At 37.1% G+C, this 25,097-nt stretch overlaps 2 protein-coding genes across 2 annotated transcripts in view; both read left to right on the top strand.

Annotated features, from left to right (window-relative positions):
• LOC109069276 (palmitoyltransferase ZDHHC15B) overlaps positions 1 to 5,215 on the top strand; it is an 8,354-nt gene extending 3,139 nt beyond the window's left edge. Inside the window, exons 8-12 of the mRNA XM_042769804.1 lie at positions 518 to 650; positions 772 to 898; positions 1,971 to 2,083; positions 3,256 to 3,319; positions 3,523 to 5,215. Coding sequence (XP_042625738.1) covers positions 518 to 650; positions 772 to 898; positions 1,971 to 2,083; positions 3,256 to 3,296 — 414 coding nt within the window. The 3' untranslated portion in view covers positions 3,297 to 3,319; positions 3,523 to 5,215. The remainder of the gene's footprint in view (positions 1 to 517; positions 651 to 771; positions 899 to 1,970; positions 2,084 to 3,255; positions 3,320 to 3,522) is intronic.
• An 11,893-nt stretch (positions 5,216 to 17,108) lies between these two features.
• The window catches only part of LOC109060034 (iron-sulfur clusters transporter ABCB7, mitochondrial-like), a 40,782-nt gene continuing 32,793 nt past the window's right edge, over positions 17,109 to 25,097 (top strand). Inside the window, exons 1-4 of the mRNA XM_042769803.1 lie at positions 17,109 to 17,308; positions 20,755 to 20,835; positions 21,475 to 21,549; positions 23,463 to 23,582. Coding sequence (XP_042625737.1) covers positions 17,159 to 17,308; positions 20,755 to 20,835; positions 21,475 to 21,549; positions 23,463 to 23,582 — 426 coding nt within the window. The 5' untranslated portion in view covers positions 17,109 to 17,158. The remainder of the gene's footprint in view (positions 17,309 to 20,754; positions 20,836 to 21,474; positions 21,550 to 23,462; positions 23,583 to 25,097) is intronic.

Here is a 25,097-nt window from a genome sequence, read left to right as displayed (position 1 = left end):
CCTATCATGTGTTTCCAGGAGGTCGCATTTTCAAAGTGCTATACAAATAAAGGTGACCTGACTAAAATAACACAATATTGAGTAAATAGAAATCACTTTGAGCATCGACTTAAAGATCAGTTTCAGTATTCCTGTAATGTCAGTATTCCACGGAGTCCTGTCAGAGCAGCATCTAAAACACACACTCATGCACCACAGTAGTAACATTAAGAGTTTTTTTTAAATGCAATTAAAAAAACACACATTAATGAGTCTCTAAACCTCGCTCATCTGTTCCGGTGCACTTGAACTCTGGCTGATTTCGTTATTGATATGATGCTCAAATTAGAATCAAGCTCAGACGTTAAAGGAATAGTTCAGTCAAAATGATGATTCAGTTATAAATAATGGTCGTCCCTTCATGGGCTTGTAGAATGATATTAGTCTTTTCGACTATAGCCACCGTTTGGTGAGCTAAAATGTATGATCTGCTGTTAAATCTGTGCATTTCAAAAGTTTCTTTGCATTTTTCTGTTAGGGAGATCTTCCCAATGGCCCTGCGAAATTCCACGTGCTCTTCCTGTTGTTTGTGGCGCTCATGTTTTTTGTCAGTCTCATGTTCCTGTTTGGCTACCACTGCTGGTTGGTGGCTAAAAACAGATCCACGCTAGGTAAGAACATTGCTGGGATCTTCACGAAGCAGAAACTTCATGCTGTCTGCTACATTGTTAGCGTGACCTTTGGTTAACAGAAGTGGACTGTTTAGCCTCAGTGAACGTTCCTGTTTTTCAGAGGCGTTTTCTGCGCCAGTGTTTCAGAACGGGCCTGACAGGAACGGCTTTAACGTTGGGCTCAACAGAAACCTCCAGCAGGTGTTTGGAGAGGACAGAAAGCTCTGGTTTATTCCAGTGTTCACGAGGTGAGCTCGTGTCAAAACTGCTCACACTCTCGAAGGATGAGACAATGCATTCAACTGATCTACATTTACAATAAAGACATTTAGAGGGCCGTCGCTAACGATTATTTCAGTAATCGAATAATTGGAGGATTATTCTGATGATTAATCGAGTAACTGGGTAATTTTTGTGGTAATAAAAATAGACCCAAGCAAACAAAAGACTTTAAAATGACTAAAAATGCATATATAATCACAATGAGGCAATAATAATTGGTTCAAATAAAATATTGAACGCAAGTAATTAAATGGGTTTTATTGAACAAAGCGGTTAAAATAGATGTAATAAAACAATATAAGATGTTTTGTGTAATATGTTTTATTACATACAATGCAATATAATCATAACTATGTACATTATTTATTATATCAAATGCCTGCGGATGGCGCCACCGGCTTGACGATTGTTTTTACACTTTACAGTGTGATCTAATCTTTGTTTAATATTGATTGAACAATAGCACTATGCTTTATTATGATTTTTTTTTAATGGTTTTAATATTTCATGCAGCCTAAGAAAACAATCTAATAATGCTTTTCATGGTTTCTCGTCCGTCGAATGCGCCGCTTCCGGTATTTTGCCGGTTAATCAACACGAGAAAAAAAAATAAAAATTGTGTATGTTTTTATAATCGAGTGCTTGAATTTAATTGAGGAATCATGACAGCTATAGATATTGTTAATGCTACAAACGATTCGAAATTTCAAATAAATGCTGTTTTTGCATTTTTTTTTTATTCGTCAGAGAATCCTGAAAAGAAGTTATCACTGTTTCCACAAAAATATAAAGCAGCATTAAATTGTAATTGTTACTGTATTTTGGATTACTGTATTTTTTTATTAAATAAATGTAGCCTTGGTGAGCAGTAGAGACTTCTTACTTAAAAAAAAAAAAAAAAATAAATAAATAAATAAATCATGTTTTTTTTGGTAGATTATAAATGGATATACATTTTAAGATAACACAACGGTGCACATAAAAGAACAACAACACCATTAAAAAGCTTTCTGTGTTGTGTGTGCTCTTGTGTTATAGTCAGGGTGACGGGCATTATTTCCCGCTGAGGACCCTGCGTGAATCGGAGAATCCTTTATTGGGCAGTGAGGGGAAATGGATGGAGGACGGTGGGTCAGATGAAGAAAGCGCAGGTGAGGTTGCATCCAAGTGGAAATGTATCTTTAAATGCAGCTGAAGTTTAAAATGTAGTTTTGTACTTCAGTGTACTATCAGGTACATTTGATGTATATTAAATGTTCCACATTATATCAGTTGTGCTCCAACTTAATTGCACTTAATTTAGTTACTTAATTGTGCTTCTCTAGAAGGCTTGTATCATGAGGAATCAAACTGTTCTGATCTGTTGATGAAAGAGCGTCTGCGGTGTAAACACACTTTAACTGTCATCTCTGCTGCGTATGAGAAACATCAGGCGACATGCGCTGGAATGAAGCGGCGGGCAGTACTCCTTTGAACTCCACGGCCAGAGCATTTATCAGTTTGATCAGAGCAAGTGTGTTTACATGTGGACGGATCTCCATCACGAGTCCTTGATTACACAGCCCTTCCAGATCCGGAGAGAAGCACTTGAATTCAGTGCAGAATTCTCCGTTACAAACCGCAGATATAAACCCGTTTATTACACGGCGCTCTGAAATGCTTGATTCTGATTGGTCAGTTGTGACATTCTGAGGTCTGTTATTACCCGGTAATGACTGTCATTAATAACAATACTGACGGTGTGTGTCCCATTTCACATTCTCATGAAAAAGGAAGTGCACTTTAAATAACCGGATGGTGTACTTACTAAACTGAAAAAATGAAGTGTGGCATATTGGACATAAACGAACTCAACGTTAATTAGATAGTGGAGTGACTAGTTAGACAAAACACCATGCATAACAGTTACGTTTTGAGCTAATAAAATATTTCAACTCAAATCAAGGAAGTAGCCCTGTAATAATAATAAGAAGAATGCACTTTAAAATATTTACATTTTTTTAATATAAAAGTGGGTTTTTACACTGTGTACAAATTTGATATATGTTTAGTGTTTTTAGAGATTACTGTTTTTCCAGGTACAAGTAAATTTAGTGTTAACTTAAGTGTTTAATTGTCCATTTCCATGAGACGAAGTATGTTATTGGATGGATTATCCAGCAGATGAAATCCAGAATGAATGGATTTCAGATTTCAGATCCACAATACAGGGTTTATTGAAGTTTGGGTTCAGCTGTATTTGATATTCAGTTATTTGTTTCCAGTTCAGATTGTTCACGTAAATCTGCTGCTGTGAACTCTCTCCAATCCACTGTTATTTCAGATGAAAATGGGCCTTCAGTCGTTATTAGGACGGAATCATAATCACCGGAGCGGACGAGTACTTGGTGAGTATGGATTTTAGTGGTGAAGGCAAGTACTTTGTGCTGTGAACATGAATGATTCCTCAAAATGATGTGGTTTGTCCTTCACGATAGCGACCCTGGCAACACCACTCAGTATAAAAACCTGGATCTAGCATCTAAAGCTTTTCACTTTTACCTGCTCAGAGTTTTTTTTTTATGCTAACATTGGTTTCTTATTTGACTAGCGGGATCCTGATTCACTTTAGCATCACGAGTAGTTTAATAATCAATCCTTGAACGAGACGACTTCATTCCAAATCCTGGATCATTCCGGAAAAGCCTGTTTTTAGAGAGCCAGATATATTGGGAGCGGTGAGGAGTTTCCTGTAATGCTGATTACTTTGAACTTGTGCTGAATGTTATCAAGTATATCGCTCATCTTTTATGAAAAGGAGAGCCACAGGACAATCAGTGGCATTTTCAGATGTCATAGACCTGTTGGACTGTTTATTATCATGCTTTTATGACAACAGATGGACATCTCTGATCAAAAATGATTATCGATATCTAGTTGGAGGTATTTCTGGGATGTTTCTGATAGCTGTTCCTTTTTTTTCTTTCTTTTCTTCACATATTGGGATAAATCTGTATACACCAACATGTCCAGATCATACTTCACCCCGTAAACAAAGTGAGATTGTATTATATAGTAGGCATTGCTTTAAATTAAGCCTGTTTATCGCCATATTAATTTGAGTATTTATATATCAAAACCTGCCAAAAATGCCAAACTTTTATTAGTGTAAATTGTGAATATATTTATACTTTTTGCTAGTTTTTGCTATCCTGCCTTTAATCTTTAATGAAAAGCAGTACAGTTTTAAAAAAAAATTAAATAAAAATCTGTTTAGCAATAAAGAGAATTTAATAATAATAATAACCACTGAGAATAAAAATATCTGGATGCATCACAGTAATGAAAACTGGGGGAAATGTGCTTAATTAAAATGTCACAAAGTAAAATAGGTTTCTTGTTTATTATGCACAATATAATTCCTTTCATGAATGTCCTTTTGATTTTGGGGTGAAATGTGGCATGGACATGTTTCATGACATTCCTCTGTTCTCTGTGTGTGTGTGTGTATGTTTCCACCATTAATATAAGTTTTCATATTGAGTTGGTAAGAAGTAAATCCTATGCATTTATCCTCTGCATACAGTATATCACTGACTTAAGCTGACATTTTATTGAGCTTGTTTTAATTCTTAATGACTGATTCAGACTGTGCTCAATAGAGAGCAGTCTGGATTTACCTTCTTTCTTTTACGTTGTGATACAATATAAACTCATTTTGATACCTCTCTCTGTATATATTTAGGAAGAGACTGCTGAGTATAGTTTAGGACTTGTAAAACCTAATACGAGATATGTTTAACGTATTACTGTAAAACCCATGAACACATGAGGCTGATTTCAGACGGTAGGACTGTCCTGTGAAAACTATTGCCTCGGTTTCCTCTAGTGCAAAAGAAGTAGATATGGCATTGCAGTATCGTGTTGTATTCTAAGTGGGTGAGTAATCCTTTTGAATTTAAAGTTAGTCTGTTTAAAAGGTACGTTTGAGTCCTGTTTGCGTGGCCCTCTTCAGATACTGTAATTGAAATTGTTATTGATATGCCTGTCATATGGTTCTCACTTATGAGGATCCTTATTAGCCAATGCTTATTGTTTGATTTGCACTGACCTTAATCTGAGGGAGATCTTTGCTTCCTTTGACTGTGTATGCGCTCAAACTTTTCTTTCTTTTACTCCATATCCACTACAATTAAGTCATTACATGCCAATGTTTTTCCAGATGGTGCAAAATATTGTATTGTTTGTAAGTTCTGTCTGATGATTAAATGTCAATAAATACTTTACTTACTTAGTGATCTTCACTTCTTGAAATCTAATATCATTAAGTGTGCCCATTTCAATGTTAATATGTTTATTGTCATTTTTGTCTTTCAGAAGGTTTCGAGGTTGAAGGTCAAAGCATAATGGCTGATAACAGTCTCAATTAGCAAAGATTATCACACCACATAATTAAATGCAACACACCTGTGCCAAGATTGTAAATAACTCTTCACAAACTTTTCCTTCCTTAACAGAAATCTCTGTTTGATCTAACCAATATTTTGTTCAAAAATATCATTTTTAAAAGAGCCAATACTACAACAAAGAAAAACACTTCTCTCCTGCAGCCATCTGGCAACATCTAAGAGCAAATTCCACTTCTAATCAAGCAAATTTCTACAATGTTTATTTGAAAATATGGTGCCACATGTGGGAACACCCCTACCACGCTCAAAGTACACGTGGCGGCTATCACGGTGAATCACACTCTCTTGGCTGGCCAGTCAGTAGGAAAAAATGACTTAGTCGTGAAGTTCTTGAGGGGGGCCAGGAGACTGAATCTTCCTCATCTATCCACTGTCCTCAGGGCCCTTTGAGGCCCCACAAGTGAGCCACTTCAGTCGGACGACTTGTGGCCCTTGTCGCTTAAAGGGGTCATATGATGCAATTTAAATTTTTCCTTTCTCTTTGGGGTGTTACAAGCTCTTGGTGCATAAAGAAGATCTGTAAAGTTGCAAAGACTAAAGTCTCAAATCCAAAGAGATATTCTTTATAAAAGTTAAAAGTCAACCATGCCCTCCTAAAACGGCTCGTTCTAACACACCCCCCACATGTCTACGTCAGTATGTGGGAAGATTTCCATAAAGCCGCCCAGATGTTCACGCAAAGAAAGAAGGCGTACCTTTTATTTTCTCTGTTGCCGCCGGCGCCATGTTCTGGAGACGCTGTGTGTTTCTTTGTGAAAGTGAAACTACTTTCTTTGGTTTTTTTTCAAAAGAGGACACAACTAGAAATCAGTGGTTAAGTTGTATTTACAACACTTGTATTCAACCCAAATATTCAAATGTGTGCTGCACTTTTTACGGAGGACGAGGACTGTGTCCTGTGAGAGTAGCCTACAATGCCGGTGTCTGTTTCTATAAAGTAGGGCAGTTCCAACTTTGCAGGGACAGTCTGGCCCTTCTGACTCACAGCCTGTAAGTACATTTTCATATTTAAAAAATTTGCCAATGATGATTCAAATGCAAGTTTTGAGAGTTGCGCTTGTTGTTTGTCGTTTCTCCGATCACAAATGCAGACATGGTATGCCCTGCATATTTCGTATGTGTCTCTTATCAGGTACGATGTTTGTTCTATTCGACTGTAAGGGCCCTTTGAAGTGGATATGCCACTATGATTCCAGTTCGAAACAAGTGTATATGTTCCATTCAAAGGGCATTAAAGTGTGCAAGACATGAATTTAAATTGTATTTATTTACAGAGGTATATGTTGTCACACTCATCTGTGTGTGAAGACGCTGCAGGCAGCAGCGCAGTGCAAATCTGAGAATGTATGTTCGAAAGTGAAGTAAACTTCAACAGATTTTCCCTGCTCAGGGTGTAGGGAGCAAAGAACACGGTGCAAGGATAATATCAGTTGGAACGCAGTTCATGCACGGAGCTCACTTCTAACGAGCTGGTTATCTTAATCAGGTGTGTTAACTAAGCGAGACGTGCAAAATATGCAGAGCAGGGGGGGCGAGGATTGGAATTGCACCGCTGTGGTAAGGGCCGTAACATTTACGTCACACGCTTGAGTTATTCATCCAATCCCAATGCACTGCATAGCTGGCCAATCAGCGTACACCTCGCTTTTTCAGAACGATGATCTTTGTAAAAATCAATGCGTTTTAGAAGGCGGGGCATAGAGGAACAACAATAATGTACATTATGTGGAAAATAATGTGATTTTTGAACCTTAAACCGGATGAACGCATTGCATTACACCAAATACACAAAATAATCATGTCTAACTCAGTCAGTCAAAACAACACAAAGACCGCCCTTCTGCTGGCTTTATCATCGGTCAAGCGAGTGGGTGACCTGCACATGCTCTCAGTGAGTGCCTCCTGCCTTGAGTTTGGGCCTGACAAATGCAAATTTGTCCTCAAGCCAAGACACGGATACAGTATGTGCCTAAAGTGCACTCTATTCTGTTCAGAGCACAGGTCATTACATTTTCAGCTCTTCCTGCCTTAGAGAATGAGCGGGGTGCTAATTTATTCTGGCAGGTCCATGTGCTTAGGGTATACATAGAGCGCTTTAGCCAGTTTTGGCAATCAGATCAAATCCTTGTGTGCTTCGGAGGCCACTCTAAAGAGCTATTATGCCAGTCAAAAAAGCAAATGTTATCCCGCTGGATAGTAGATGCCATTCCACCGTCTTACACCTCAGTGGGCTTACAGTGCCCCACTTGAGTGAGGGCCCACTCCAGCAGGGGTATAGCCTCATCATGGACTTGGTCCAGTGAAGTCTCCATTTAAGATACCTGTGCGGCAGCCGGTTGGTCTTCATTTTATCGCGGGTCTAGGTTTAATCCCCTTTAGCCATGGATTTTGGCCGCCTAACCAACCTGTACCCCTGTCGGTGGTACTATTTTGTCATTAGACTCCAGCATTATAGCTCGGCAGTGCTGATTCCATGGAGATTGTGCCCTTTATTGGCCCACGCTACCCTTAGGGCTGAAAATCCATTTGTTCATGCAGCTACACAAACGTTAACAAATCATGCTTCAGTAAACGCAATGCTCGTTCCTGTTATCTCAGGGAACTGAGACTGCATTATTAATTGGGGTGTTTTTAAAGGAAAAGCTGAAAGACTTTCACATTTAATCTTCACAGAATTATTAGGTGTAAGAATGACAGCCGTGAAATGTCCATTATTGCACTATTTTGGAAGACTCATCTATATGCCATTCAACACTTGGCTATCTACCAAGCACTGTAATTTCCCTAGGAGGTCTACAATTATCACTGATGGCTGGATGTTGAATGAATTAAAAATGCTGAACAGAATGTGAAGGTCGGCTGGAACAGAACAGAGAGGTGGCAGCTTTCTGATTCCACATTTATAATGGCATGTAATATCTTGAATTCTCAGCAGGCCACAACTGACAGAATATTCATAGAAGAAAATAAGGACTTTCTCTTTTTCAAGTCAAAGCATGATAAGAACATTCTCAGACCTGCAATACTGCTCAGAAATGTCAACATTTCACTTGTGCAATCATAACTTATAGGCCTAATTACTTAACAGACTGTATTAACATTAATCTTAAGTTTTTAGTTATAACTCACTTTACATAATATCAGTGTACATAGTCTATCCACCTGATCAAAATATAACCAATAATATAATATGAATGCTATAGAAGATGTCTGTCTGTCTATCTATCTTGTAGGAGCCATGATTGCTTAGTTTTTATATTTTTTTTCTTTTAGAAATCTTTTGATTATATTATTATGTTGTTTATTTTTTGTGAGATTGTTGCCCTCTATAGATGAGAGGGGAAACTGTTAAAAGGAAGTGCCACCCCTGACAGAATGGGAGAGCAAACAATCTTTTCACCATGCACATGGAGGCAGGATGGTCTTGTGTAAAAACTTTCAGGCTGCATTTAATAGTTTATTTTATGTTGCAGTTAGTGATGGGCAGAGCGAGGCTTCATTTACGTGGCGAATTGTGTCGAGGCACAGAAACAATCTGACACCCGTCTCCACTGTAACACCTAGTGGTCACTTGCACATGTTGACAACGATTTACAAATGATAACCTACATGTTGTTTATGTCAAACAGTTGTATTTTTATTTTTTTTATAATGTGTTGAGTTTTTAACAACTACATGAGCTTGGTTTTGTAACCTTTAAGCTCCTCGTTGTGAATAATTATAGGTGATATTGGTCATAAGAAGTGAACATTAATAAAACAAATTAAGCCACAATGTGTCACATTTGTTCCATTGTGAGATTTTTATTTTGCCACCTGTCGGTCTAAACCATAGCTTCATTTAGCCGTTGTCACGTGACATGGGTGTTTTGAATCACAGTGTTTCGAAACATCTACTCTTCGGGATCTCGACACTGCGTCAAAACGTCAGTTTCGCCTCAGCCATCCCTAGTTGCAGTTCAAATTTGATTCAATTTGATTCAAATTTGATCAAACTTGATTTTTACCACTACAAAATGGCAAAAGACTTGCTTTGTAAATGAAATATGTTTGCAAATAAGAAGATTACCTTTAAAAGAGTCATATGACGTTGCAAAAAAAAAAAAAAAAAAAAAAAACATTATTTTGTGTATTTGGTTTAATGCACTGTTTATGCGATTTAAGGTTAAAAAACACATTTTCCACATAATTGTACATTATTGTTGCTCCTATATGCCCCGCCTTCTGAAACTCGTCGATTTTTACAAAGCTCATCAGTCTGAAAAGTGTGGTTGCTCTGATTGGCTAGCTATCCAGTGCATTGTGATTGGCTGAATACCTCAAGCGTGTGATGGAAATGTTACGCCCCTTAACATACTGTGATGCTGTGTCCCAGCGCGACCAGACAAAACCAATAAAAACCCATTACAAATGAGACATTTGTAGCATCAAATGGGGACATAATTACTGATTATAATGACTTATACTGTCTTTTTACGCGTTGTGTATCGCACCGCATTAACATAAAACAATGTCTGCATTTGTGATCAGAGAAACAACAAACAAGCTCTATTCTACACTGCTAAAAACTCGTGTTGGAATCATAAGTGGCAAATTCTTTAAATATGTAAACGTACTTCTAGTCTGTGAGCCAGAAGTGCCAGATTGTCCTTGCTAAGTTGGAACTGCCCAACTTTATAGAAACAGCCTTTGAGCACAGAAGCATTGTAGGCTACTGGTTCAGGAAACAGTCTTCATCCTCCATAAAATGAGCTGCACACATAATATTTGGGTTGAACTGTTCTGGAACAGTGTTGTAAATACAACTTATCCACTGATTTCTAGTTGTGTCCTCTTTTGGAAGACCAAACAAAGTAGTTTCACTTTCACAACGAAACAAACAGTGTCTCCACAACATGGCGCCGGCGACAACAGAGAGAATAAAAGTTACACACCTTCTTTCTTTGCGTGAACATTTGGGCGGTGTTATGCAAATCTTCCCACACAGTGACATAGACATGTGGGGGCGTGTTAGAACGAGGCGTTTTAGGAGGGCGGGGTTGACTTAACTTTTATAAAGAATATCTCTTTGGATTTGAGACTTTAGTCTTTGCAACTTTACAGATCTTCTTTTTAATGCAGCAAGAGCTTGTAACACTCCAAAGAGAAAGGAAAAATTTAAATTGCATCATGTGACCCCTTTAAAACTTAAATGGAATGGATGAACTATTTGAGACAACATGGCAGCAAACATAGGAAACATCTCAAAGAGGTGTGTGCTTGTGGAAATGTGCTAAGTTAAATTTGAATGTTACTGGAAAAATTCAAGTTCAAATTCAAGTTTGATGCTGCAAACAATGGATGAAAAGATTAATTTGATGGAAGAACACAAAGGAAATTCCAAGTAAACAGGATATTTGCTTGTTAAGGAAAAAAACCCAGATGAATCTGATTTAGAGCCAACCCCAAGCTCAGCTCAGAAGGACTTCAGTGAGGTTGCTGCTCAATTGAAAGCCTCCAGAGCAGACAAGATGGCTCAACTCTTTGATGGCTGACGCTAAATATTTTAATGGGAAAACATGTTGAAGTTCAATTAACAGCGTCATGAGTTCAAATTACTTCAAGTATCACATATACAAGTGTTAAGTGAAGAGGATAAAGTTGAAGACTTGAAAACCTGGTATGAACCTAGAATGAAACAAGTTCATATGTTTGTTTCTACTGTTGAGAAGTGGAGGTCTACTGTTCAAAAACCCGACTCTCAAGCTAGTACTCAAGTTTCTTCTGCTCTGAAAATGACTGACCAGCTAAATAATGAAATTCATCTGTGCATAGCAGTAGATCTGGCAGATTTAGCAGATCAAATTCAAGCAGAACAAGTGTGTCATCAACTTTAGCGCGCATCTGTGCAGATGCAAAGAGGGCTGTTTCACTTGCCAAAGCCAATGCACTGCAATGAAAACATGCTACACAGCAGCGCTGAGCTCACAAACGCTGTTTTATCAGACATTACATGCAAGATGAAATGAAAATGACATAGTCATTAATGATAGTCTTCCTTCAGAAATTCAGTGATATTAAAACACCCGCACCTCGTTTTGATTTTTAAACATGCCGTACGTGCTCATGTTTATTCAGCGCCACAAATAAATACTCATCACCTTAACTTTAACTCTTGAATTAAAGTTAAGGTGAATTTTGCATAATAGGTCCCCTTTAAGTCATTTTTACCCCCTGTAATTTAGTTCTTAATCTCAGGTTAAAATTGCCATTTTGACCTCCCCTCTACAAAATAGTGGATTATTCCATAAATATTAATCTATGACATTTAATATTTTTTGCTTTCATCACTATACATGTTTGTCTGACATCAGAAAAAAAAATTAGCAAAATAAAAAATTTGAGTCAGGGATATATGGTTAAGTTGTCAAGGAATGATTTGACCTACAGAATAGAATGTGCTTATTTCAAGAGAGCGCTCTATTGGCCTTCGACTGAATCAGAAGATCCAAAGGCTTTACAGGTTTTCACATTGGTTCGTAGAAGCTGCTGCAATGGTATGGAAAACTTGGAATTCATCGAAGAACTGGACACAGTCAACAGTATCAGGAGCATTTCTCTCAAGCTCCCAATATTTGATATTCAAGACTCAAGCGCAAGTAAAGGAAAGTCCAGAGCGCTAGTGAAGCCCAAATCCAAAGGTAGTCTTACTACCAATGTGCATGTGAAACCATCACAGACAGCATCTAATGGTTCACCACCATCATCATGTCATCATTACTGTAACAATTAATTAATGTCATGCTTGCAGTTTGAAAAGCAGCCACACAAGGAAAATATTAATTTTATAAGACAATGGAATCTGCTTCTGGTGCCTAACTAAAGAAGAACATGTGAGTAAAGACTGCACAAAGAATCTTAACTACACCAGATGGAGCAAACAGTATCCAAGCGTGTTACACATTAAAGCATTGGATTCATCAAAACATCTAAAGAAAGCACCTGTATAGCACACATGTGTCCGTCCAAGCCGGCAAGCACACTGGGGTCAGAAACACACAGAGTGTTGTCGATTGTACCAGTACAAGTTAAAAGTTCTAAAAGAAAGTAAGATTCTGCACACATATGCCTTTCAGCAAGCTTTTGCACAGAGGATCTTATGAGGAAACTCAACATTACTGGAAGAAAGACCAATATTCCTCCAGGATAAGTCTGTGCCCTCTTACATTGACAGTGGGTTGGAAGTTTCTTCACGGGAAGAAAATAACTATTCCATTTCCAGGAGTTTACACACAAAAGAGCATGCCTGTTGACACCTGTAACATTGCCAAAAAAAGAAGAACTGTCTAAACGGCCTCAACTGAGTCAGGTATATCTTCCTAGGATTACAGCCAAGGTGGAGTTGTTGTAATAGCCAAGGGGTTGGGCCATATGCAGTTAAGACCCTACTAGTAATGGACCTTTACAAGACAAAGACCAAGCAAACAGGAATGTCTGTGACAGTGCTGTTGATCATTTAAATCAAACTTACAAGAAATATTAATACAATAATCTAACCATGATTTCAGTGAGAGGTCAAGAGAAGACAAGACTGAAATGTCTGTAGAAGACAAAAGATTCATCAAAATTGCAGAAGAGTCAATAAAGTTGAAAGATGGACATTACATCAACCCTTAAGGAAAGACGACTCAGTGTTGCCTAACAATTACCAAGTGAAGTGGCAAAAAAGAGACTTCAAAGTTTGAAAGGCAAGTTCAAGAGGAACGATCAATTCAAATCCGACTATACTGGATTTCTAACTTAAGTCAAAAAAATGATTTTAGTTGTTTGCTCAGTTTACTTAAATGAAATAAGCTAAAACAACATAAACCTTTAGTTTTTTATTCAGTTGTCATTTGCACTCAATTTTATTATGTTAAATGAAATTACATTTGTAAAATGTTAACTTAAACCATTGAAGTTAAGTTGGGCCTATATGACTCATTTATGTTGCATTGACTAAAGCTGGGCAGTGGATTTCTAGTTCCCAGCATGCTTTGCGTAGGGATAGACCAGGAGAATAAATGTTGAAATTAAGTTCTGTTTAATGTGTTTTTGCTAAAGGGAAAGACATTAAAGTTTGTTGTTTAGTTATTTTTGGCATTTAAAAGAGTTTATGTTAATGATTATTTTTGAGGTTACCATTATGGTGAAGTATAGACTTTGTGGCTAGGCTATAGGCCACATGAGCTGTAACTATGCTAATGTCATGAGAACATTTTTACATTTTACATACTTGCATATGTTGAAAGTGTTATGCTGGCTGTTACACTCTCATATGAATAAGTATAAGAATCTAAAGAAAAAATAAAATAAATCAGCTTGAGGACCAGCACATGATGTGCACAGTCTATATTGTCAGTATTTCTACTCTTCCCAATCAAACGATCATAGAACATTTACGTGTGTGTATGACACCTATTGACAACCTAAGCTCAAGCACTACTCTTCACCACAATGGTAACCAAAATAAAAACAACAACAAAAAAAATACATCATTTTATGTTGTCTGAACTCTTTTAAATGTTCAAAATAACTAAACATTAAACACTTAAACTCTAACAGGCATTTCTATTCATTAAAATGCATAAAACTCACGCAACTCTGCACAAAGGCACCAGTATGAATAGCAACAACACTGCTTGGATCAACAAGAGTGAATTATGTTCAAGGAACATTCACAGAATATGTCCAGTGAAATTGTTGTGATCTCATTAAATTAGCATGAATTTTACTCGTCAGTACATTTAACTTAATTTAAGTTCAAATAAATCAGTTTAAATGTGTGGAAATGTGTGTCATAATTTTATTAAGTTAGACCAACAAGCTATTTTTTGAGTAAATAAGGGTTATGCTGAAGTGATGCTGCAACAAGAGCTAAAAAGAACAGATGATAAATTGTGGTACAGTACATATAAGTAAAAAAAGAGCATTCTGCTACAATTAAGCAAAAATGAAAATATAGTTGGGTACGTAAATTCAATCAATGGAAAAAAAAATACAAAAAGAAAAGGGGAATCTGTACACCAAACAAATGCAAAGTTCAAGATCCTTTGAACAGAAAGTTATTACTGCAGATTTACAGGGAAGTGCCAACTAAATATAAAATGCACCAACAAAAATGTCTTTAGTAATACATTTTTGTTCAAAGGACCTTGAACTTTGCATTTGTTTGGTGTGCGGATTCCCTTTTTCTTTTTGTAAATTGTGTTACATTCCATATCACGGTGTATACCATCCCCAAAAACAGACCATAAAAGTAGTATTTGACTGTGGTGCTACCTTTCAGAGTAAGTCCCTCAACTAAGAACTTCTTCAGGGTCATGATTTGACCAGCACACATTTCTATGACCTCACCAGAGTCTTAACAGAGAACATCTAACGTTACCTACCAATAACTAACCAGTCAGCGTGTTTTATGTCAAGGCTACCTTTACAGTCTTATAATGTTCTCTATTATAGATCAATGCTTACAAACCACACTAAATAAGCATGTAAATGGTTCTTTATTTCAAGTTGATAATTTATTTAAAAAAGTTATGAGTTATGGTTACAAGTTATGGTTACCTTCATGGTTATCTTCTCAGCATACAGTAGGCTATCGTATAAATACAGCCCGTATTTATTTACATACACTTTATTTACAAGAACTTTATTGTTCCAGTTGCTTTCAACAAATAGATGAACGTGTCTCTGTTCCTTGTGTTTGAGCCGCATTTATAACTGGAAACATTTTACCAATATTTGGACTTTTCTTCTTGGTAGTTTTAAATGCCTTTTATATAATAGAGACTGTTTTACCACTGTGCCAGACCTAGACTTTCAAATCTAAAAGTATGAAAATGAATTTTGACAATAAATATTTGATATTAATCATTATGATTTCTATCGGTTATTTTATTAACAATTTTGCCACTAAAAAATATAATCAGAAGTGTTGACAATTTACCAAAGAGACAAAAAAAGAGATTGTAAAATGTTTGTTATTGAAACTGACCCAGAGTCAACTCAAAAAAGTACAAAAAAAAGGGGGAAAAAAACAACGGTGGTTTGGGCCACTGCCCCTCAAAACGTCTGTGCACAGCCCTGCAATACTAACTGTGTAAAACACTTAGGCCTGCATGTAAATAAGTTGTGTTGTAATTAGAAACGATTCAAGCACTGATAGTAAGTTTTAAGATATGAGCTCTAAAAGAGTCTGATGTCTTGATAGTTTATTATTATGGATGTAAAGTAATGTACAAATTGGTGGGAGCTATTAATCTTTTTTAATTTGATTCTATATAATAGCCCCTTTCAAAGAGTCCCTTTCAGTGATGCACACAGCTGGACTACACCGCCGGGTTTCCCCAGTGCTTTATTAAGATCACATGACACCAACATCAAATCACAGCTGCAGGGCGTTTCACAACATACTCTTTTTTTTTGTATTGCTTTATTAATTCAGTGCCACAAGAACACAAGTTATTACATATACACATTATCGTACCATATCTATATCTATATCTATCTATATAGCAAAAGGAAAGAGGAAAAAAGGAAGAAAATTACATACATTTCAGTGCTTTCAAAGCATTACATGTTTTCAGCGCTTTTTTGTTTTTGGTTTGTTTACATACAGCACAAGAGATTTACATATCATTTAAAATCATTCATAAAATATAAAAAAAAAAAAAAGGTTTACATTGAGCCAACTTCTTATGTATATGGTATTTTCCTAATAAAATAAACTAATGTATAATATGTTGTTCTTTGCATTTCAAGTTTTCATTCTCTTCAGCACATAGAATATACAAATTTCTATCATACACTCCAGTTTTCTATTAATAGACTTCTAAATCCTTCCAAAATAATCTAGAATAAATACAGTGAATATGTCTCTCTCTCTCTCTCTCTATATATATATATATACTGTAGATGCAAAATACTTTTTCTTGACCACAAAATTCACAGGTATATGAAATATTGAGCTTAAATCTTTCCAAAACGTGCTAAGCGATTTTGTAAGACACATCTTTTATTTTGTTATTGATACAGAACTTATTTTTCCAGTTTCCATGCTTTAACCCAAGAGATATTACCAAATAAAGAAGAGCAAAATATCTTGCTGCAGGTAAGGACCATAAACTGTATAGAGACAGGTAAGGACACAGAACAAAGAGCATTCCTAAAAATCTTGTTTTAAAAGATCGATGACATTATCGATGAAAATGTTTGATCCTGATGATTTCCTCTGAAGTAACATCACACTCTTTGGAAATGGTGTCAAGAACAATAACAAATTCTTCTGGTCTAACTGGTAACTGAAACTTCTGGATGAATTCAGTATATGACAAATACTCATGGAATTGACCAAATGCCTTACTAAAATAATTTTTTTTTTAATTATTGTTTTTTAATAGCATGTCCTTGTTATTCCATATGAAATAACTGTGGGGTGAAAAATTGTGCTTATATAGCAGTTCCCATGCTATCAGGGCTGGTCTGGTTTCACAACATAAACTCAAAGTCACCCTTCAGTGCTCTGGTTGCATAAAAGCGTCATGAACAATGCTTTAAAAAAAAATAATTTTAAATAAATAAATAAAAAAAAAACAATTCAGAAAGAACACACGTATTCAAATTAAAAATAACAATTTAAGCCTTTGTAAATGTGGTGATTAAAAATAAATAAACCTAAAAAAATTCCACTGACGTATTTCTATTGGCTACCGGAAATGACGCGACGCGTGACGTTCCCTCACGCAGCCCTCGGTCCAGTATGGCGCCGCTCTTGGTCTCTCTGAAGTGCGGATTTCACATGCAAAGGCGTAGATTGTCCCTGCTGCTCCAGCAGAGCAGCGCCGGTCACGCGTGGACCTGTCACGAGCCCCGAGCGGCGAGTAAGCGGACACAGCCGAGCACTCACCAGGTACAGTCACCTCTGTCACACACTCCGGCACGCGAGGACAGCGACTCAAACTTTACACACTAACAAGAGTAAGTTACACTAATGCAGGCGCGCGCTGTGTGAAGCATCGACAGTTCAGCTGCTGGCACGCTTTTCTTTCACTCTGTGCGTTCTTTACTGTAGTAGGAAGTTGTCACGGGTCATCGTGACTAATGAAACTGTGACTCCTCTGTTGTGTAAATGTGAAGCTGTCGCTGTTGGGCAATCTTAGGACCTAGTCAACGCGTTTACAGTGTATGCTGGTATATAATATCAGCGCATAAGCTGACTTGAGTATGCACACTTATGTGTCTGTTGTAGACTGTTTCAGACTTCTCTTGAAGCGCTGGTGTGGAGTTAACTCCTTCCATCCCGTGGGTCACGTGATGTAAACGTGTGTGCGCGCAGATAAGACAGAGCCTCCCTCTCTTCAGCTCATATCAGTGTAACATGTGATGTGATGACAAGTCCCCAGTTTGGTGATGATCAGTGTGTTTTTGACAGTAATAAACAGTAATGTATGACATTCACTGCAAATGAAAGAAAACCTGGCCTTATAGGTTTTTGTTTTTGTTATAATTGCAGTATGATTTATTGTGAAGACAGCTGACGGTGTTATAGAAAACACTTTTTTTGTACACTTATAAATAGGCAGTGACTAGTGATGTAATGATTCAACACTAGGACATAGTTGTGCTTACTTTATATTTCTATTTTCATTTATTTTTTAAAAATCAACTAGTTGGTGAGTTTTCGAACAGCTAGTCGAGTATTCGATCTTAAATGGGTCATGAACTGCTTTTTTCTTTGTATGATGTTTTCTTAGGTGCGCTTACATTTACATTTAGTCATTTAGCAGATGCTTTTATCCAAAGAGACTTACAAATGAGGACAATGGAAGCAACCAAAGTCAACAAGAGAGCAATGATACGCAAGTGCGATAACAAGTCTCAGTTAGCTTAACGCAGTTCACGTTTTTTTTTTAATTATATAATAAAAAGAAAACATATAGAATAGAAAAAGAATAGAGCAAGCTAGTGTTAATTAAATTATTATTGTTGTGTTTCGGTAGTGACAAATTTGGGGAGAGGACAAATATTCCAAAACTTAGTAAACCTTGGATATTATACAATTTGCAAAATTACAATTTTATTGGAAAAATATTTTTTCAAGACGTTTTTAACTCTGACTTCGGACCAATTCTGTAGAATGACCCATACACTGACTTACGAATAACTGTCCGTTTTCTACCCTGATGTTAGCTCTCTGATATAAATACTCTGTGTAATCTTCATGAAATGTCTTCAACGTACTTTGGTTAAAGGTGCCATAGAATGCATTGATACTATATTTTAAATTGTTCTCTGATGTCCCCAGAGAGTGTGTGTGTGTGTGTGTGTGTGTGTGTGGTTTAATATCAAAATACCCCACAGATCATTTTTTATAGCTTGTTGAATTTGCCACTTTTAGGGTATGAGCCAAACGCGCTGTTAATGTGTATGTCCCCTTTAAATGAAAATGAGCTGGTGCTCCCGCCTCCCTTCTCAGAAGAGGGCGGAGCTTCAAGAGCTCATGCTCGCGGGCAGACCACCGGTGTTACGGTTTAACTGCTGGTGACCGTGTTACTGATCCTCACATTGCTTCCAAATGCAATTTTTAACTACCACATTCCTATCTACGATCATTCTGGAAACACGTGAAGGCAGCATCAGTGAAAACAGGCAGAGACAATGGTAGCTTTAGCAACATTAGCCTTACAGAGAGCGAAGAAGTTATTTTGGAAAACAAAATATGATGCATGATGCCTACTTTGTCTGGAGTCTGGACATTTGCGCACGAATCGTTGGTATCGATCCCTCTTTCAGAAAATGAAATGAAAGTTAACCACCGTGTCCTCAGCGGTGTATAGAGACTCTTATGTTCATTGGTGCATCCCAACACAGGACACTTTTAATGGCTCTTTGGCGCTGACATTGTATCTCCAGCAGCTACAGTAAGGAAACAGTAAAGGCGAACCGCTGCTTCTCACTCAGGGCTGTGTATATGCTAATAGGGCAGCGAGCATCACAAATGGGCGGGACTTTTCCCGACTATAACATCATAGTAGTGAGAAATCTGGAACTGCTCGTGTGGAGAGACTGTTTATGATTTATTAGGATTATAAAACAATGAGTGGGTGGATTTTTACCATTATCACACACTGCGGCCACACAACTGTGTTCAAACACCTTATAAAAGCGATTTTTGCATTCTGTGGCACCTTTACAATCCCTCAGTGGTCGTATAAAACAACAACCTTGTCAAAAACAGCTCTGTTCACAGCGACCCATTTTGGTGCATGTCTCTTTAAATGCTAATGAGCCCTGCTCACCCCGCCCCTCTCTTCCGTGGAAGAATCTGCATCTGAAATAGCATTTAGATGCATTTACACAGGCTACATTCACACTGCAGACAAATGTGGCCCAAATCTGCTCAGATGTGACTCGGATCTGTTTTTGTCATGACAGTGTGAACAGCACAAACCGCATGGAATCTCATCTTTTCAGTTCTGATTTGTGCCACTTCCATATGTGTTACTGAATCCGATCCATGTCAGATGTTTTGCTGTTTGACCGCAGTGTGAACGGTCATGTCGGATTTCATGCGATCTTTATGTCACTCTTGATCAACATTCATCATAATTCCCTGTGCATAGTTTTGCTGGCTTCTGCAGCAGATCACACTATAAATAAATGCATAATCGCTTACTTTATATCCTCCGTGTTTACTTCCGTATGACGGCGCGCTGTGCAAGTGTTGCCAAATCCACATTTTCCCTGCGGAATTGGGCTACTTTTTCCTCTGTTGCCGCGGGATGTTTCTTAACTTTGTGGGTTGATGCGACCCCACTAACATGGTGTTTACCTCCCTGAACATGATTGGGCTAGTTTTGAGAAAGAATTGGGTGGATATTGTTGTGAAAACCTGGCAACCCTGTTTATATCGTTCTTTTACGCATGCGGGTCAGCTGAGCACTAATTTGATCATAATTGAAACTAATTAATAATTGCATCAATGCCAGTGACCAGTTATATCTTAATTGTTCAGAAACATAAGGTTAATTGGTTCCATGGCCACAACTAAATTAGATTTACTGATGCATTTTGCTGTACATCAGTCCTCACATATCACAAAAAAATCACTGACCACAGATCAGGCTTTAGAATAAACATGGTTAATTCTTACATGTTTGCTGCATTCATTTCTGCGAAAGTTTGTTTGCAAAGCGCATGTTTACCAAGGAACTAACTTCTCTTTTAGAGGAGGTTTTTATATATAATGCAATTTCGGAAACATGTTAAACTATGTACATGATTCTAAAGTAGTCCAGTGAAAATATTAATATATTTCATATTTCATATAAATGTCTTACCTCGTATTTCATTCAGCTGTCAAGCCAAAGCCGAGCGTCATCATTATGGGCCACCAGCAGAGGTCAGAACAGCCAGCAGATCCTAGAAGCAGTAAAAGTAAGTGAAAAAATATAAAACATTGAGATATATATACACACACACTGTATATATGGTTCAAAGACGGTAAGATGGCCGCATCAAAATAAATGGACAAAAGTGATTTTATGTCCATAGAAAGCACATTAAATGTAAGTTAAGTGTCTACTTTTAAGGTTACAAATAAGTTTTTGGAGAATAAAATGTCAGAATTTGGTTGAAATAATGTTAGCTTGTCATTCAGTGTGACACAATATTTATGTAAAAATTCAACAACATGCTTATTCTGACGTGTACATATTAAAATATCTAAAAGAATAAGGGGGCATATTAAATTTGATTGTGTTTTAAATGAGTAAAACATTCTTACTGACAAATGGACAAAACGTAGGATAGTAGCAAATTTAAAAAATGTAAAATTAGTACTAATTAGTACGGTGGCCAGGAGAGAGCAACAATTTAAAGCAATATTACACTTATTGCTTTTATGCTCAAACGCTTTTTCGTCTTTGACTCCTTATATATATATATATATATATATGTATGTATGTATTTGTTTTTTTGTTTTTGTTTTTTTATTAATGTAAATTAAAAAATGCAAAATGAACTGAAGTGCAGAATGCAGTCAGAAGTGTTAATCCGTGGGTTGGTGTGTTTCAGTATTTACAGACTCCAGAGAGACAGTGCTGGCACGGACATGCAGGTGGAGGACTCAGTGCAGATCCCAAAAATGTGGTAAGGCTTTTTTTTTTTTTTTTTTTTTTTCTTGCTAATATGTAATTAAGCTTGCATATTGAGGATTTTTAAAACAAAACATGGCACTTATATCAACCGATGACAGCATATTCCAGTGTTCCCCATACATTTACACAATATCCACACTGACTGCCACAACTAGCCCCCGCCCCGCCTTCAGCTCCCACATCTCACAGACATGGCCATGACTTCAGCACTATATTTAGCTACTTTCAGACCCCTTTAGTGACCTTTTTTCCATAAAAGGGTCATGGTGACAAACCTAGGGACATTTTTGGATGAAGCTTAGCTTTCATTCAGTTGTAAGATGTCACCAGAACGGCCCCGCGAGCACGAGGTCAGAGTTTCCCGGCGCAGTATCGCCTCTCTCTGCGTCTGTTCTGTGCAGTGAAGCAGCGCAATCAGCCCCACACCCATTCTTAGGCTTGTTGTGCAATGTTAATAGGTATATGTCCTTCCAAAATTGTCTGTTTTCATAGTCATTCATCAAAATATAGTAACTGCAGAAGATCATGCCTCCATCACATAAAAAAAAAACCAATCACCAAACACCAAAACCTACAATAAAATATCCTAATATACTTACAACAATATAACTGACGTTCAAAGTTGTCTAATATAGATGCATTAATCAAGTATAATATACTTGGAGTATATAAATTGTAAAAATAAACATTAAAATAGTTTGATTAAACTTGAAATTAATGACATATTACTGTATAATGTCATTTACTTATAATAATAACAATAATAATATAACGTATTAAAACATTTATTATCACGATCAAGAGATTTTTTTTTTCTGACAAAATTATAAATTAAACTAATTAAACATTATTTGAGAAAAATGCAAGGTTTTGTTCTAAAAGAACTGATGTGTTTTTATTTGATTACTTTTTTAAAAGGTTCATTTAATTGTAAAATAATTTGTTTACCACAGTTTTTTGCAGATAAATCTGTACTAAATCCTAAAACACAATTTAAACTTTTGAAAAAATAAAACCAATTTCATAGGGTCCTGTTAATGTCAACATTTCCCTGAATGATTTAATTGTTAAAGCTTTAGGTAGTTAATTAAATTGATTTTTTTCTATTTTATAATTATTATTATTATTATTATTATTATTATTATTATTATTACTTTCATTAATTTAAAACCGAAACCCCCCCAAAAAAGGTAAAATGTGAATCACTGAATTAATCAGGTTCCTCAGATCTGGTTGCTGTTGCAGAGAGTTGTCTGATTATATATCAGCCTCCTCTTACCACTCAGTCAACCATTATTTGTAATATTTAAGTGCAAATGAACAAAGATTCTTTAATCTTTAACAAACAAAACCTCTTCCTCCCCTAGCTTCTAAACTGCTGGGTACATTTGTGTGTGATCGGATCATGTAGACACTTGGACTGTTGAGAGGATTTACATGTTCCCATAACACACTCTCTGCTGTGGTGTATGTCTGCTGTCACCTCTTCTACATCTCTGTGTTGTTCATTGTGCTGCTCTGCTGATGGCACTGAGCTGGAGTCTGATTGCAGAGGGCTTTGTGGATCTCTGCTGCCCTCTTTCTGCAGACATCAGTGCTACTGTACCTCATAATAATGCACGGTCAAACCAGAAATTATTCAGACACTTTGACCTGAGCATGTTTTGCTTAAGATGTTGTTGTTCTGACACAGTTTATCTCTTGAGTTCTTGTCATGTTTTATTACCATTATAGCGAATAAACTGTGATAATGTGTGAAGTATTGAAGGTGTCTGAATAAATTTTGATTTGATTGTACATCCCTAACTTTATAACTATATAGGCTTTTAATGAACATGTTTAAAGAGAATGAAAGTTAGTAAGATTTTTAAACTAAGAAGCGCTCGATATTTCTGCTTGTTGCAGCTGAAGGAAGTGAACTCCTCGAAGATTCTCGGAGCCATGTTGATGTATATTTGGCCCAAGGACAGACCTGACCTGCGTGCTCGAGTGGCCTTATCCCTGGGTCTCCTCGCTGGAGCCAAGGTGCGTTTCTTTATTATACCAACACCACATCATTTAATCTCTTCTTATACAGCTGTATTTTGAACTAAACTAAACAAAAGAAAATGACATCTTCAGCGTGGAACGCCACTGACTACGCTGTCTATTAACATGAGTACATCAGTTGGCACCCGCTCATTACCTTAAACGACTTGATGTAAGTCACATGACCTATTAACCTGGTCCCATCACTATGTCTCGAGAAAGGACTTGAATGAACTCTGGTAAACTGAGGTGGAGTCACAGTATAAACTCAGTAGAACAGCACTATGAGGAGGAAAGTTCCAACAGAAGCAAACTCTAACACACACAAACTCTGAATTGAAAAAACTTTGCAAGAGCAAATGCTCCTCCTGCACGCGTGTCACGTCCGGGTCTTCACACGCCTCCTAGCGTCTGATTGGTTCTGGAGGCAGCGCGTGGACCCGATGATTGGCACGATCGTCATCCAATCACAAGACCTGTGAGATGAGACGGTGAACACCCCTCCCAAAACAATACGGGACGTAACTAGGGGCCTATGAAAATTCCATTTTTTACGTTTTACTTTTCCAAAAATTCCGTTTTTTTTTTTGTAATTTCCATTCCTTTTTAACGTTATTACATAACATACTGGTTTCCCTAATTTCATGTTAATCTTGAGGACCTGTAAGTAGTCCTGCATCCTTCCTTTTCTTTAGTATTATCATATTTGGTAAAAGAAAAACACAGCTTTCACCTATTCTCTCCGGAAAAAGCCGAGCTCCTGGAGGCGTGCCGTGGGCAGAGCTATAATACTGATGTTTCGTGTCTTTCCATTAAAGTATATTACTTTTGTGCTGATTTCCAATAAAAGACAGAAATCTGATGCAGTTGTACTTACCTGAATGGGGTCTTTTATCACTGGGACCGCTCCATGTTTTAATAGCAAACCATGTGCAAATCCAGCGTCGACCAGGGCCTTGTTTATAAAACATTTGTCACTGAAATGACGAGAACACACAAACGCACTTGCTACACTCCGTTGCTGCCGTTGCGGGCGCACTTTTCAGAGAGAAATGCTCATATAAGGAGTTCCACCACTGTCTACGTCATTAAATCCACAATCGAAAAAAACCCAGCCGATACGTGTACCGACCCGGAAGTAAGATTTCCGGCACAGAAATTCTCTGTCACTCGTCCAAATTATTTTTTTACAACTTTGGCCATGTTTAGCATGAGAATCCATCTCTTTAACACTGTGAACAACTCTGAATACACGAAACACCATTGTAGCCCCCTTTAAATTATAAATCGATAAGACTGACAAGGGCTTCCTGAACGGATAACTCTTTTATTATTAGCTGGTCCTGACATCTTATCGTCCCATGGTGCAGAATTCAACATGAGATAACTGTACTGAGCAAGAACATAAGAAAAGCTTGACAAACCTTCCTCTTCCTTACAGACGGGTTTTGCTTGTCTTCAGCAGTACGTTTGAGACGGCTATTGTGTGGTTCTGTTAGTAACTAAAACTGG

This window comes from Cyprinus carpio, chromosome A14, assembly GCF_018340385.1.
Source record: "Cyprinus carpio isolate SPL01 chromosome A14, ASM1834038v1, whole genome shotgun sequence".
NCBI lineage: Eukaryota > Metazoa > Chordata > Actinopteri > Cypriniformes > Cyprinidae > Cyprinus > Cyprinus carpio.
This window is presented reverse-complemented; position numbering and strand designations above follow the sequence as displayed.